General features: G+C 43.7%; 1 protein-coding gene across 6 annotated transcripts in view; it reads left to right on the plus strand.

Annotated features, from left to right (window-relative positions):
• The window catches only part of LOC126199084 (uncharacterized), a 321,629-nt gene that overhangs the window by 298,409 nt on the left and 9,432 nt on the right, over nucleotides 1-13,788 (plus strand). For all 6 annotated transcript variants that reach the window (XM_049935824.1, XM_049935827.1, XM_049935826.1 and 3 more), the window contains one exon: nucleotides 6,043-6,339. In XM_049935824.1, the coding sequence (XP_049791781.1) occupies nucleotides 6,043-6,339 (297 nt within the window). The remainder of the gene's footprint in view (nucleotides 1-6,042; nucleotides 6,340-13,788) is intronic.

The raw sequence follows: 13,788 nt of genomic DNA on the forward strand, positions 1-13,788 counted from the left end.
CGCATCCTGACGGATATCCCTGCTGTGTTACGACTCACACCACAGCCAGCCACAATTCTGGCAGCTAATTCCATCTCCGTATCCACTGGGGTCTCGCAGACAAGTGACTTTAGATACACCGTAGGAAATAATCGCGAGTACTAAAAGATGGGATACAATTCGTCGGCTTTGACCAATGACATCAGAAGCTCCCCGAGATTATGTTCAGAAACAAAGAAATGCAGGAGAGATAAAGCAGATGGTAGACACATATCATGTACATCCGCCCATCCATAAGTGAATCCTTAGTCATAATATCCTATTCTTCAGTTGACCTATGTAGCTCAACTGAAGAATGGTATACTAGCGCAAAAAGGAAAAAAGAGGACAGAAGTAACTTTAGCATGGAATACCTCAGTTGGCATATATGAGTTGTATTCCAAACTTGAGTTGATCTGTGTAGGTTAACTGCAGTATGGGATGCAAATTTAACGTACACTGTGTGATCAAAACTATCCGAACACCATCAAAAGCATGCGTTTTTCATATTACGTGCATTGTGCTGCCACCTACTGCCAGGTACTCCATGACAGCGACCTCAGTAGTTATTAGACATCGTGAGAGAGCGGAATGGGAAGCTCCTGCGGACTCACGAACTTCGAACGTGGTCAGGGGATTTGGTGTCACTTGTGTCATACGTCTGTACGCGAGATTTTCACACTTCTAAACATACCTAGGTCCACTGTTCCCGATATGATAGTGAAGTGGAAGCGTGAAGGGAAACGTACAGCACGAAAGCGTACAAGCTGACCTTGTTTGTTGACTGACAGAGACCGCCGACAGTTGAAGAGGGTTGTAAGGTGTAATAGGCAGACATCTATCCAGACCATCTCACAGGGATTCCAAACTGAAGCAGGATCCACTGCAATACTATGACAGTTAGGCGGAGGGTGAGAAAACTTGGATTTCCCGGTCGAGCGGCTGCTCATAAGCCACACTTCACACCGGTAAATGCCGAACGACGCCTCGCTTGGTGTAAGGAGCGTAAACATTGGACGACTGGACAGAGGAAATTGTAGTGTGGAGTGACGAATCACGGTACCCAATGTGGTGATCCGATGGCAGGGTGTAGGTATGGCGTATGCCCGGTGAACGTCATCTGCCAGCGTGTGTAGCGCCAACATTAAAATTAGGAGGCGGTGGTCTTATGGTGTGGTCGTGTTTTTGATGGAGGGGGCTTGCACCCCTTCTTGTTTTGCGTATCACTATCACAGCACAGGCCTACACTGATGTTTTAAGCACCTTCTTGCTACCCACTGTTGAAGAGGAATAGGGGGATGGCGACTGCATCTTTCAACACGGTCGAGCACCTTTTCATAATGCACGGCCTGTGGCTGAGTGGTTACACGACAATAACATCCCTGTGATGAACTGGCCTGCACTGAGTCCTGACCTGAATCCTACAGAACATCTTTGGGATATTTCGAGACGCCGACTTCATGCCAGGCCTCACCGACCGACATCGATACCTCTCCTCAGTGCAGCACTCCATGAAGAATGGGCTGCCATTCCCGAAGAAACCTTCCAGCACGTGATCGAACGTATGCCTGCGTGAGTGCGTGAGTGGAAGCTGTCATCAAGGCTAAGGGTGGGTCAACACTATACTGAATTCCAGCATTACCTATGGAGGGCGCCACTTTTAAGTCATTATCAGGTCCGGATACTTTTGCTCACATTGTGTATGTCGACGTTTTGGCCTTCGCTAGCACTAGTATCATACGGGATACAAATTTTACAGGTGTTGCTTTTTTCCCCTCCGCTACTGCTATAAACAGCATCCTATTCTTCAGTCGATACCAGTATAGTGCAGTATAGTGAAGTCGAAAAGACCGACATACGTCAAATTTGTATCGCATACTTCAGTTGACCTGTATACCTGAACTGAAGTACGGGACGCAAATTCTTTTTCACCTTCCATACTTGTAGTACCGACTGAAAATTATCGTAGTGCTACTAGCGACGGTGAAAAAAACCTACAACAGTAAAATTTGTATCCCGTACTTCAGCTGTGCTACGTAGGTATCCTGTACTTCAGTTGACCTATATAGGGAAACCTGAAGAATGGGATACTACTGCTAGCGAAGGCGAAAAATAAAGACGCGCATAAGATTTGTATCCCGTACTTCAGTTTACCTTTGTAGGACGACTGAAGAACAGGATACTGCCTTTGAAGCTCAAGTGAGGTACAGGACGCCAAGGTTACGTATGTCGCTTTTTTCGTCTTTTCTACCACTAGTATACTATTTTTCAATTGATCTATATAGGTCAACTGAAGTAGTTGATACAAATTTTTCGTACATCGGTCTTTTCGCGTTCGATAGTACCAGTATCGACTGAAAAATATCGTTGTAGTACTAGTGCTAGTAAACCGAGCGAGGTGGCGCAGTGGTTAGCACACTGGACTCGCATTCGGGAGGACGACGGTTCAATCCCGTCTCCAGCCATCCTGATTTAGGTTTTCCGTGATTTCCCTAAATCGTTTCAGGCAAATGCCGGGATGGTTCCTTTGAAAGGGCACGGCCGATTTCCTTCCCCATCCTTCCCTAACCCGAGCTTGCGCTCCGTCTCTAATGACCTCGTTGTCGACGGGACGTTAAACAACACTAACCTAACCTAACTAGTGCTAGTAAGGCGAAAAAAAGCGACAACCGCAAAAATTGTATTCCGTACAGCAGTTGACGTGCCCTGCTTCAAGTCTTCCATATTCATAGAAATAGATAAACCCATACCTGCAGACGAAAATAAAAAAGTAAAATTGTCCAGAATGAAAAATAATTCTTCCAAAACATCTAAAACTCACTAAGAATGAAAATAAGTAACGAATGAATTGGAACGCACAAATGATTTAAATTAGTACAAGCGATAAAACTTTTACGGAATGTCTAAAAAGACATTCATTTATTTCAATTTACAACGATGACCCCTCGCCACAGAAGATAACCGATTTATTATCTATGACTCGAAAATAAAGACATTAATATTTATGAGCAACCTATTATGTCCTTGGTCAAAACCGACAGGTTGTATCCCTTTCTTCAGTTGACCCAAATAATCTAGGGGATTCAGGCCAGGTGACCTCGCAGAACCATGGAATAGGACCTCCCATTCCAATGCAGCGACCGGAAATATTGTACCGGTACTGCTCTGTCGTATTATACTGTATAACTCTGAATAGCACTGAGTAATGAATGGGTCTGTCGTTGATTCATAGCACGTTCTGTCATAGGACAATGTAAATATGATACAACAGAGCCACATTATGAACAAGTAAAGTAAACAAAACCGCATCATGACTTCGTGGTAATCCTTCTTTTCTTGCAGAAAATAAAGAATATACAAGTTGTAACGTATTACTATCTTTACGACGTTTCTCATCGAGCCATATACGTTATTTGGGATTTCTAGCTGCTTCTCTCACACAAATAATTATAAAAATTCAGAAATTCAGGGTCGCCACCAGCCCAAGCCCTTCCTAACCATTTAGACAAAACGGAGCTGGACAATTATTTGTCTCATTAGTTTACTAATTTAATTACAAGTATGCAAATTTCTTTAAGTAGCCAGATAGATAGCACTCCATGTCGTGCATGAAGCAACTTGATTAATTCAGGATTGGAAATCGGAGTAAGTGGGTAAGATCAACACCACAGAATTTGGTTCAAATGGCTCTGAGCACTATGAGACTTAACATCTATGGTCATCAGTCCCCTAGATCTTAGAACTACTTAAACCTAACTAACCTAAGGACATCACACAACACCCAGTCATCACGAGGCAGAGAAAATCCCTGACCCCGCCGGGAATCGAACCCGGGAACCGGGCGTTGGAAGCGCGTACGCTACCGCACAACCACACCACAGAATTTATCTTTCACGTAGATTATTTATTGTATCTAAGTATTTGGTTGCACATCCTAACTACACATAACTGGTGCCTGACTAGAAATATTTAGATAAGAATTACGTGAGAATGTAACAGAGCACAGTTTAACTACAGCAAGAAGAAACACACAAAACGGGGGTGGGAGGCAATGGTACTATCATCTCCTTTGCATTCATACCATAAAAATATCTCAGTGAGATTCGCGTTACGATTCTACGCGTGCACTATTCTGGACAGAGGTTTAACCAATGCACGAGGTTGTGCGATAATTATTCAACATACTAACTGTGTCTGCTGCTTGCAAATGGCCGAACTAGAGCACGTGGTGCATTCCGAATCAAACTGTTGTGCTGCTTTGTAGAAAGCGCACGAAAGAACAGATATTCTTGCAGAAATTATAGCTCATTACACAAGCAAACTGTTAAAATAAAGCCTATTGCGGTGCCGCGGTGGACCAGAAGGGTCATTGATTACCAAACACGTGGCACAAAATCGACACACAAAGACAAAAGCAACTTCCACAAAATATAAGATTAAAAATCATACTGGCTTCGACACAGTATTACACTGACGTACTGTTGAAGGGATCCTAACCAGCTTTTCCTAATCAGATTTACCGTTTGAAATTATACTTTATCGTTGTTCAAAATGAACAAAGTAACTTCCACATTTTTAACTCAAAGACCCAAAAATCGCCTATTTAAAGCAATATAATTACGGTACATTCGGAAAAATAACTCGCTTCACACGCTTCAGTTAAGCTGAAGTTCTTAAGTATTTCAACAGTTAAACATAACGAAGTCCTAACACAACCTGCTTCCTATCACGTGAAAACCCCCTTAAGAACTACGATCCGTACTCAGCAAGCGTTCACCGAAGAGTGCAGCTTTCTCTTTCGAGATTACCTAGCTCCCCGTGCAGCGGAAGCTACCAGAGGGGTAGCCCTCCGTCACCAACCTCACACACAAAAACAGCCTTCGACATAGCCTTCAACTAAGATGGGCAAACCTCTCTGTTCAGGTAGTGGAAAACTAAGTTGGTCATCCTGTGATCTCCTTCGAACGAGAAGCAACATCGTCTGCTCCCAGCAGCGTTTCCCTCAAAAAAAAAAAAAACCGAAACCCCACATTAAAATACACATATAATATTCAATAGGGCTTATTTGAGTGCTCAGTCTTTCTGGAAGAGTTCATGAATTGAGCTAAAATCAGGTAGTAAAGTGAATAAGTTGTACCGAATTCCACAAGCGTCTTATGAAACGACTTCATAGAGATGTTTCAGTGTAAATAAACAGCACAGTACGTGTAAACTTGTACGCATGTCAGTTCTAAATAAGCTGGAAAGCAGCAATGCTAGACAAAGCGGTAGACAAGTTTAGTTCCACATCTCCATAGGATGGCTTCTGTGGTGTCACCGCCACACACCACACTTGCTAGGTGGTAGCCTTTAAATCAGCCGCGGTCCGTTAGTATACGTCGTACCCGCGTGTCGCCACTATTAGTGATTGCAGCCCGAGCGCCGCCACACGGCAGGTCTAGAGAGACTCCCTAGCACTCGCCCCAGTTGTACAGCCGACTTTGCTAGCGATGGTTCACTCTCTACATCCGTTCTCATTAGCCGAGACGACAGTTTAGCTTAGCTTTCAGCTACGTCATTTGCTACGACCTAGCAAGGCGCCATATTCAGTAATTAGAATGAATTCTGAACAGATAATATTGTGAATCATGTACCGTCAAGAGCGACGTTCATCATTAACGGATTAAAGTTAAGTATCAAACTAATTATGTCCGCTTTCTGAATTCTCATTCCTTGTCATGTTCCAGACCTCACGTCAGCATAGTTCTTCCCTCTTCACGCCATCCTGCGTGAGCTAAAACGCGTGCCTTTCGGCCCCCACTAGTAACGCGGTGTTGGCTCTTCTGCCAACACAACAGCTTCTCCAACCCGAGGTTGCCTGTCTCAAATTGTTCAGTGGAGCATTCTCTATATCCTGTTACATTTTTGCACGCTCTTAGGTAAACACCCTGTATGATATTGTAGAGTTCCTACTGTGCCCACATTGCAACAATGTTTGTCTTCGGTTCAGCACTTGACGTGAGTTGCACTGGCTGTGTTTTGTAGCGGGAGGCTCCAGACGGCGACCGGCGGCAAGTAGTGCGGGCCCGCAGCGTGCGCCGCCGTCTCTTCGGCGACGACGAGTCGGCCGGCGAGGACGGCGGCGCCGGCGGCATAGGCGACGCCGGGCGCAGGCGGCGCCGCGCGCGCTGGCCAGATGACCCGCTGGCTGTCTACGTGCTGCGGCCCGCCCAGGACGTCACCGACAAGATGGCCGCCGAGGAGACGGCCGCAGCCACCCGCCGCTGGAACTTCGACTTCGTGAACGAGCGCCCGCTGGAGGGCCAGTGGCAGTGGGAGAAGGTGAGACTGCCTCCCACCCAGCCAGTTTCCTATGTGCCGGCACTCCCTCCCTGTCTTACGTCGCTTAACAATCCTGTCGGAGGAACATCAGCAACTGAGCATTATAGCAGAGGTTCAAAATACCGCTTCATTTGTAAGGTTCCTCTTGTTTAGAACACGACCCGTTTCTGCCTCTTATATGCACATCAGCAGGAGTTACAACTTTGTGCTGAGATCCCGAGCTCCGCAGTGTACGAGTACAGTAGAAATCTGCATATACCGGCTGATCAAAAAGTCAGTATAAATTTGAAAACTGAATAAATCACGGAATAATGTGGATAGAGAGGTACAAATTGACACACATGCTTGGAATGACATGGGGTTTTATCAGAACCAAAAAAATACAAAAGTTCAAAAAATGTCCGACAGATGGCGCTTCATCTGATCACAATACCAATAATTATCATAACAAAGTAAGACAAAGCAAAGATGATGTTCTTTACAGGAAATGCTCAATACGTGGTTCAGCACACGATCATCACCAAACGACGCGCGCAAGAGATCTTTGACGCGTCTAGCAATATGTGGTGGAGCGCCATCCTGCATAAACATCGTACGTTCCAGCAGGTGTTTATCAGCTAGGCTGGGGATGATGCGATTCTGTAACCTCTCACCCGTCACGGTAGCAGTTACAAAACCAGAATCGCGCATTTCCTCGAAGAAAAGAGGCCCGTTAACGGTATATGTGGTAAATCCAACCCGTACCGTGATTTTCTTTTCGTGCAGTGGAGTTTCCACGACAGTTTAGGATTGTCGGTAGCCCAAATTCTGCAGTTTGGGCGTTGACAGACCCACGGAGCGTGAAATGAACTTCGTCGGCCCACAACACGTTACTCAACCAATCGTCATCTTCCGCCATCTTTTGGCCGACACCGCAAATGCCCTCCGCTTCACTAAATCGCCAGGTAACAGTTCATGATGCCGATGGATTTTGTACGGATAGCATCGGAGGGTACGCCTAACTGCCAACCGAACAGTAGCGTATGGAATGCCGGTGCGACGTACGACAGCACGAGCGCTGACTTCCCCGTGCATAGACGAACCCGCTACAGTGTCCATTTGTTCCTGAACTGTCTCAGCAGCATTACGCTTTTTTCTCGGTCGGCCACTACGGGGTCTATCGTCTAAACAACCCGTCGCTTCGAACTTCGAAATTATTCTCGCCACAGCTGCATTTGTCAACGGACCTTTACCCGTTCGAATCCCCTTCCTACGGCGATAGGATCGTAACATTGAATTAGCACATTCTCCATTCTGATAATACAGCTTCACTAAAAGCGCCTTTTCAGGTAACGTCAACATGCTGCGACTGCTGTCGCATCTGATTCTCTCTTTCATTACAGCTCTTTTTTTTTTTCTTTATTGATTTTCAATTCCCCCCGAAGGGGCCGGCTGGCAGCAGCTTACTACGCTGCTCTACAGCCTACAGACTTTTGTTTAAAAAAGGAAGAAGAAAGAAACAAGGAAAAACAGGCGATAAAATGGTGATTTAAAGTGTAAAATGGCGTAAAAATGCGGAAAGTTAAAACAGAAAGCAAAAGGGGTTGGCAATGTTGATAGAATACACAGGAATCAGACAAGTAACATAGTAGACACACAATTAAAAAACATGGCGACAGTCTGGTTTCTGTTCGCAAGTGATAAAAAAAAGCACACCCAGCGACAGTATGATGGCTGTTCGCTACACTTCCCAAAAGACACAACACGGAGCACGCACTGGAAAAACACACTGTAAAACACTGCACGAAAAAGGCGGCACAAAGATGGCACTCCCGATCCAAGGCCGATGGGGGGGGGGGGGGGGGGGTCATTACAGCTCCTTTTATACACGATTGTCATGCGCGCAGTCTCTGACGTTCTGCTGTCCAGCGCCCTCTGCCGGACATTTTGTGAAATTTGCTTTTTTTTTTTGGTTCTGATAAAACCCCATGTCATTCCAAGCATGTATGTCAATTTTTACCTCTCTATATTATTCCGTGGTTTATTAAGTTTTCAAATTTATACTGACTTTTTCATCACTCGGTATTTTCAAGACGAGCATTGCAATAGCTAATGCTTCACACACATATTTTGTCGCATTATGCAGTATGTGATCTGAACATTTGGTTTCACCAAGAGCTTGTGAAACACTGCGTTCTCTACTCGTCCACTGCGGAGCTCGGCGTCACAGCACTATGTTGTAACACTTGATGATATGCACATAAGAGGTAGAAACGGGTCGTGTTCTAAATAAAAAGAACCTTACAACTGAAGCGGTATTTTCAACCGACTTTCTTACAGGGTGACCACCATTTGATCGTGGTTTTAACCCTTCCAGACCTTCTAGCTACCACTCTGTACATTAACTTTTGCTGCGTCTTAGCTGCTATAGAAGTATTGTTTTCCAATGAAAGCTGAGGTACACATTTGTGAATGCTCACCCTTTTCATTTTGCGCAAGTGCTGCCAAATGTTGGGTATCCCTATTAAAATATCAGCAAGTCAGTGTAACAGTGCGCAGCAGCTCGTGACTATCAGAATATTCGGATATGGTTCGTTCGCAATATTTCACTGTATAATTGAATATTGTTATTTTTATTTTACATCGTAATTATTGAATGACCATTTTATTGTTTAGGCCTATTACAATAGAGTATTTCGTAATTAGTAACTTAAGTCCATAAAATGAAGCCAAGTGTACGAAGGATGTTTCGATAACGGGTAAATATTTTTGCATAAATCGTGCATCTAAAACTATTAAAAATTCGGCAAAGAAAAATTTTCTTCCTCCAGAAAAAATTCAAGTCTAAAAGCGTTAAGGGAGATGACCAACATCTGACCATGAGTTTAAGGCAGATTTAAGGGAGATTTAGTCACAATAAATTTCAGCTGCACAACTACATCGCGGTTTCCTGGAGTGGAGATTTAAGGAAGATTTAGTCACCATAAATTTCAGCTGCACAACTACATCGCGGTTTTCTGGAGAGGCAATATTTCACTGCGTAATTGAATATTGTTATTTTTATTTTACATGGAAATTATTGATTGATCATTTTATTATTTATTACATTACAGAGTATTTCGTAATCAGTAACTTAAGTCCATAAAATGAAACAAAGTGTACAAAGGATGTTTCGATAACGGGTACATATTTTTGTATAAATCGTGCATCGAAAACTATTAAAAAGTCGCCTGAAAGCATTACCATGTAAAGAAAAATTTTCTTCCTGCAGCAAAAATTCAAATCTAAAAGCGTTAAGAGAGATAACCGACATCTGACCATGATTTTAAGGGATGTTTAAGGGAGATTTAGTCACAATAAATTTCAGCTGCACAACTTCATCGCGGTTTCCTGGAGTGGCTGATACAGACAAATCTGCATATGTTTTCAAGACGAGCATTGCAATATCTAATGCTTCACACACATATTTTGTTGCATTCTGCAGTATGTGATCTGAGCATTTGGTTTCGCCTAAAGCTTGTTGTGTTCTTGAAGCTGTTTAATCACATAATTATGTTTCCCGTAATTTACATTTGCATTGCCTGCACAGTATGCATTGAGGTTCTTTACGAAAATCCAGCAAAGATTTCATCAGGCTGTGGACACCATTACCTGTCCCAGCGGCCTGTTTAGTGAAGTCTATACTTCATTTCTTATCACCTTGTCAGGATTAAAATACCTTACAACTAGAGGGAACATAGTTCTGTTTTTCTGGTATGACGCATCTGATACAATAGAGAAGTTGTTTGATTTCGCTAGGTCTTTAAAGACATCAGTGACACGCTGAGAAATTTTTTGAGCCAAATCCTTTTTCGCAATTGCTCCTGCCTTAGTTTGACCATACGTCATCATCTTTTCCAAATTAGAGTCATTCTTAGATAATTTATTTCTGAAATCCGTACTTCCGCAGCTGACATTATGTCCGACAGTATGAAAAACTGTTGCTAGCTCACCTGCAATGTTTTTTACGTCCTTGCTATCATTACCAAAATATTTTAGTAAATTTTCGGAAGCCTTCAGTTCTTTTCGTTCCGACTCTGATTTTCTGTACAAGAATGTTGCCTGGATTCGTCATTACCCGTATGAGCGATGCTGAAGTCAAGCTTACACAGCACACAGTATGCTTGTGTTACTCAGATGAGAAGTAAATAATGTAATGTGTTTGGACATGACTGTCTCTATAATCCGCTTCTGTGAGTCCTTGCTACTTCCGTGCCTTATTTTTACCATAGCTGGTGACCGGTACGAGGCAAGTGCATCCGTTGGTTGACAGTAACGTCCGAGAAACAGGTGAACATTTCCCCTGTCATGACACTCTAGAGGCGTTGGCTATGTTATTCTTTCTCCGCTCCTCGCATTACCTTGAGTCAAACCGTCTTCTTTCCGCAGAAGCACGAACAGAAAAAAAGACTACATGCCGAGAACACTATAAATTATTATAGGAAGATGTTTTGAGACTTGTCATTTAGGGCTTTTGAAGTTTCGATAGTATTTCCTGAGATTACTATTTATAACAGTGACCACTGACAAAATATACGGTACAAAGAGGGGTTTAATAAGGGACCCGGGAAGACCAAAAGAAAAATTGCTGTAATACGGGACTCCCGAGAAAAACGGGAGAGTTTATCCCCTACTTCCTTGTCTCAATCGACTACTCGTGGCAAGTGAGTCTACTGCAGCGCCCTTGGCGCTTTTTTTCCTGTACCGACACTCACCTGTCACGAGTAGTGTTTCTGTTCACACGGTGTGAGAAGGTGAAACCGTGTTCCCTGGTGTCTGACCTGCAAACGAGCACTCACTACGTCCCACCGGTGAAATGGATATTAGCATCATTGGCGTTCAGAAACAGCTACAATCGTTGAAATTGAACAAAGCCTCATGGGCCGATGGAATCCGTATCCGATTCTATACCCTCTGTTAACTATAATCCTTTGTAGATTACTCGAACAAAATATCGTGCCCAGTAGTTGGAAGAAAGCACAGGTCACGCCTCTCCGCAAGAAGGGTAGCAGAAATGATCCTCAAAACTACCGTTCAATATCCTTTACGTCGATTTGTTTAGAATCTTACAACATAATCTGACGTGAAACATAATGAGGAATAAAACGACCACCTCCATGCCAACCAACATGGATTTTGAAAATATTGATCATGTGAAACCGAACTCGCAGTTTCCTTGCATGATATCCTGAAAGCCACGGATCAAAGCAGTCAGGTAATCTTCCCGCTTGTGCGGAAGGCTACTTCGTTAGAAAAATTGCATTGCCTAGACAGTCGGAGATATGCCCGATCTGCCACAACATCTTAATAGCAAATTCATGGTAAAGCTGTAAGTCGTTTCGTTTAAGTGCTTTCACAATTTGAGCGTTGTTAGCGTGCAGGCCAAGTCGTTTGTGCAGCTCTACATGAACTGTTGAGTGAGGGATGTTTAGCTCCCTTGATGCTCGGCGAGCTGACTTTGATGGGCATCTTTGGAAGGTCTCTCTGATCTCCACCACAGTTTCAGCAGACGTGCGTTTTCTGCCAGAGCCTGACTGTCTGTTTGCACTGCTAGTAGCTAGTCTCTTGTCACATCAAACCGTCTTAGCCTCTGGTGCACACTTTGAAATTCAAGTTGGAAATGTCTTTGGACAGCAGTGGGTGATTTCTTTCCTACGTGTCACACCACGCGATGGGATCTCTCTTCACATGTAGTCAGCACCTGAAACAAAATAAAAGGAGTCCTTCCGAAGAAAAAAACACAAAACCTTTTGAGCTACTTTACATGATGCCGCAAACCACAGCTATCTATATTTCATGGATGTTTTAAATTGCAATTGGAGATGAGGGATGCTTAATATTGACACCCTGTAGACCACTTGTGTGATAGATTAAGGGGAGATGAGGGTATCACAAGTGCACTTAAATAAAATTTGATTATAGACTCAATTAAATCCGTAAGGTTTGATAACAACCCACGAATATATCGAGAATGAAGCTCACCCGACTGAACAAGTTAAAAAGATACTAAAATAGGTGGCCTAAGTGCTTGGATTCATTGTAGTTATTACTAGACTGGGAGACAACTCACCGCCAGTGAAGAAAACCCATACACTTCAGTAATCAGAGGAAACAACATGAAGAAATAACACATGTAACTGAGGGCGAGCGAGAATGATTTTGTCTAATGACGGCACGTGACAGTAGAACGTGACGCCCGGGGACTATCGGCGATCCGGATGCAATCGTAATACCGGATGATCCGACTGTCGCAACTAGGAGCAACAGGACCACTAACCGTTCCTCCGACTAACCGGCAATGTTTTGTCGACCCTTCGTGTGCTGAAGCACTAACTTTAACGCTGTCAACATGGCGGCTAAACTGTGGAACCATGTTGTGTAGAGACTGACTTGACCAGTCATGGAAATTCCTCTTGAAGGTAGATGTCATCAGTTCCCAGTGAGGCAGGGCTCTTGCTGTAGGAGTTGTTTACATCATTGAATTTTGAAGAAAATGTCTGGCGGCACAGAATATACTTTTTGTAACGAAGGTAATTGTCCTCGTTTATACGGTGTTGGACAAGTTCCTTGGTTGCTTTAGGTTGTCTGACAATGGCTTCTTCTAATAGTGAGAACCATCAGATTAATCATTAGTTAAAATCATAAAAGTGCGCTATATGGTTTACACCCAGTGAATGTGCTGATACCCAGCCGGCCGGTGTGGCCGAGCGGTTCTAGGCGCTACAGTCTGGAACCGCGCTACCGCTACGGTCGCAGGTTCGAATCCTGCCTCGGGCATCGATGTGTGTGATGTCCTTAGGTTAGTTAGGTTTAAGTAGTTCTAAGTTCTACGGGACTGATGACCTCAGCAGTTAAGTCCCATAGTGCTCAGAGCCATTTGCTAATTCCCAGAATTAATAAAGATTGGAGAACATGCTCTATAGACACAATTGACGTTTCGAAATGACGTACGAATTCTATCTAAACAAATACAGTGACTGTTTGCCTAACAAATACGCTGAGAAATGCCTGCATCGACCAATGCACTGGTGGATGTGGGACAGAGGAATGCCTAAATTCTGTGCTAACTGACTAAATTCTGAACAAGGATTGTCCTGAGGAGCCGGCGATGCTAAACTGATCACCGTAAATTATCAGCATGAGACTTGTAGAGGCTTGCTATTGTGTCTGGCTCTCTGAAGTATTGAATGAAGCTCATGCTTCTGCCAGTACCAACCAAGTCTGGACCCAATTAGTTTGCTAGAGTGGAGAGTGGAGCCCATAGAGATCCATTCAGCGTCAAGACCCTTGTCAAACTGTCGAATTTTCCATCTGAATTGTACATCCTGCTCCTCCCTTGGCACCAAGGAAGACATGATCACCAATCGTTGTTTCAGAACTCTATTCGCCAATGCCATAATTGCTGTTTCCACAAAAATCCTGCCAAGAAAA

The sequence above is a fragment of the Schistocerca nitens genome, chromosome 8, assembly GCF_023898315.1.
Source record: "Schistocerca nitens isolate TAMUIC-IGC-003100 chromosome 8, iqSchNite1.1, whole genome shotgun sequence".
In the NCBI taxonomy this organism is placed as follows: Eukaryota; Metazoa; Arthropoda; class Insecta; order Orthoptera; family Acrididae; genus Schistocerca; species Schistocerca nitens.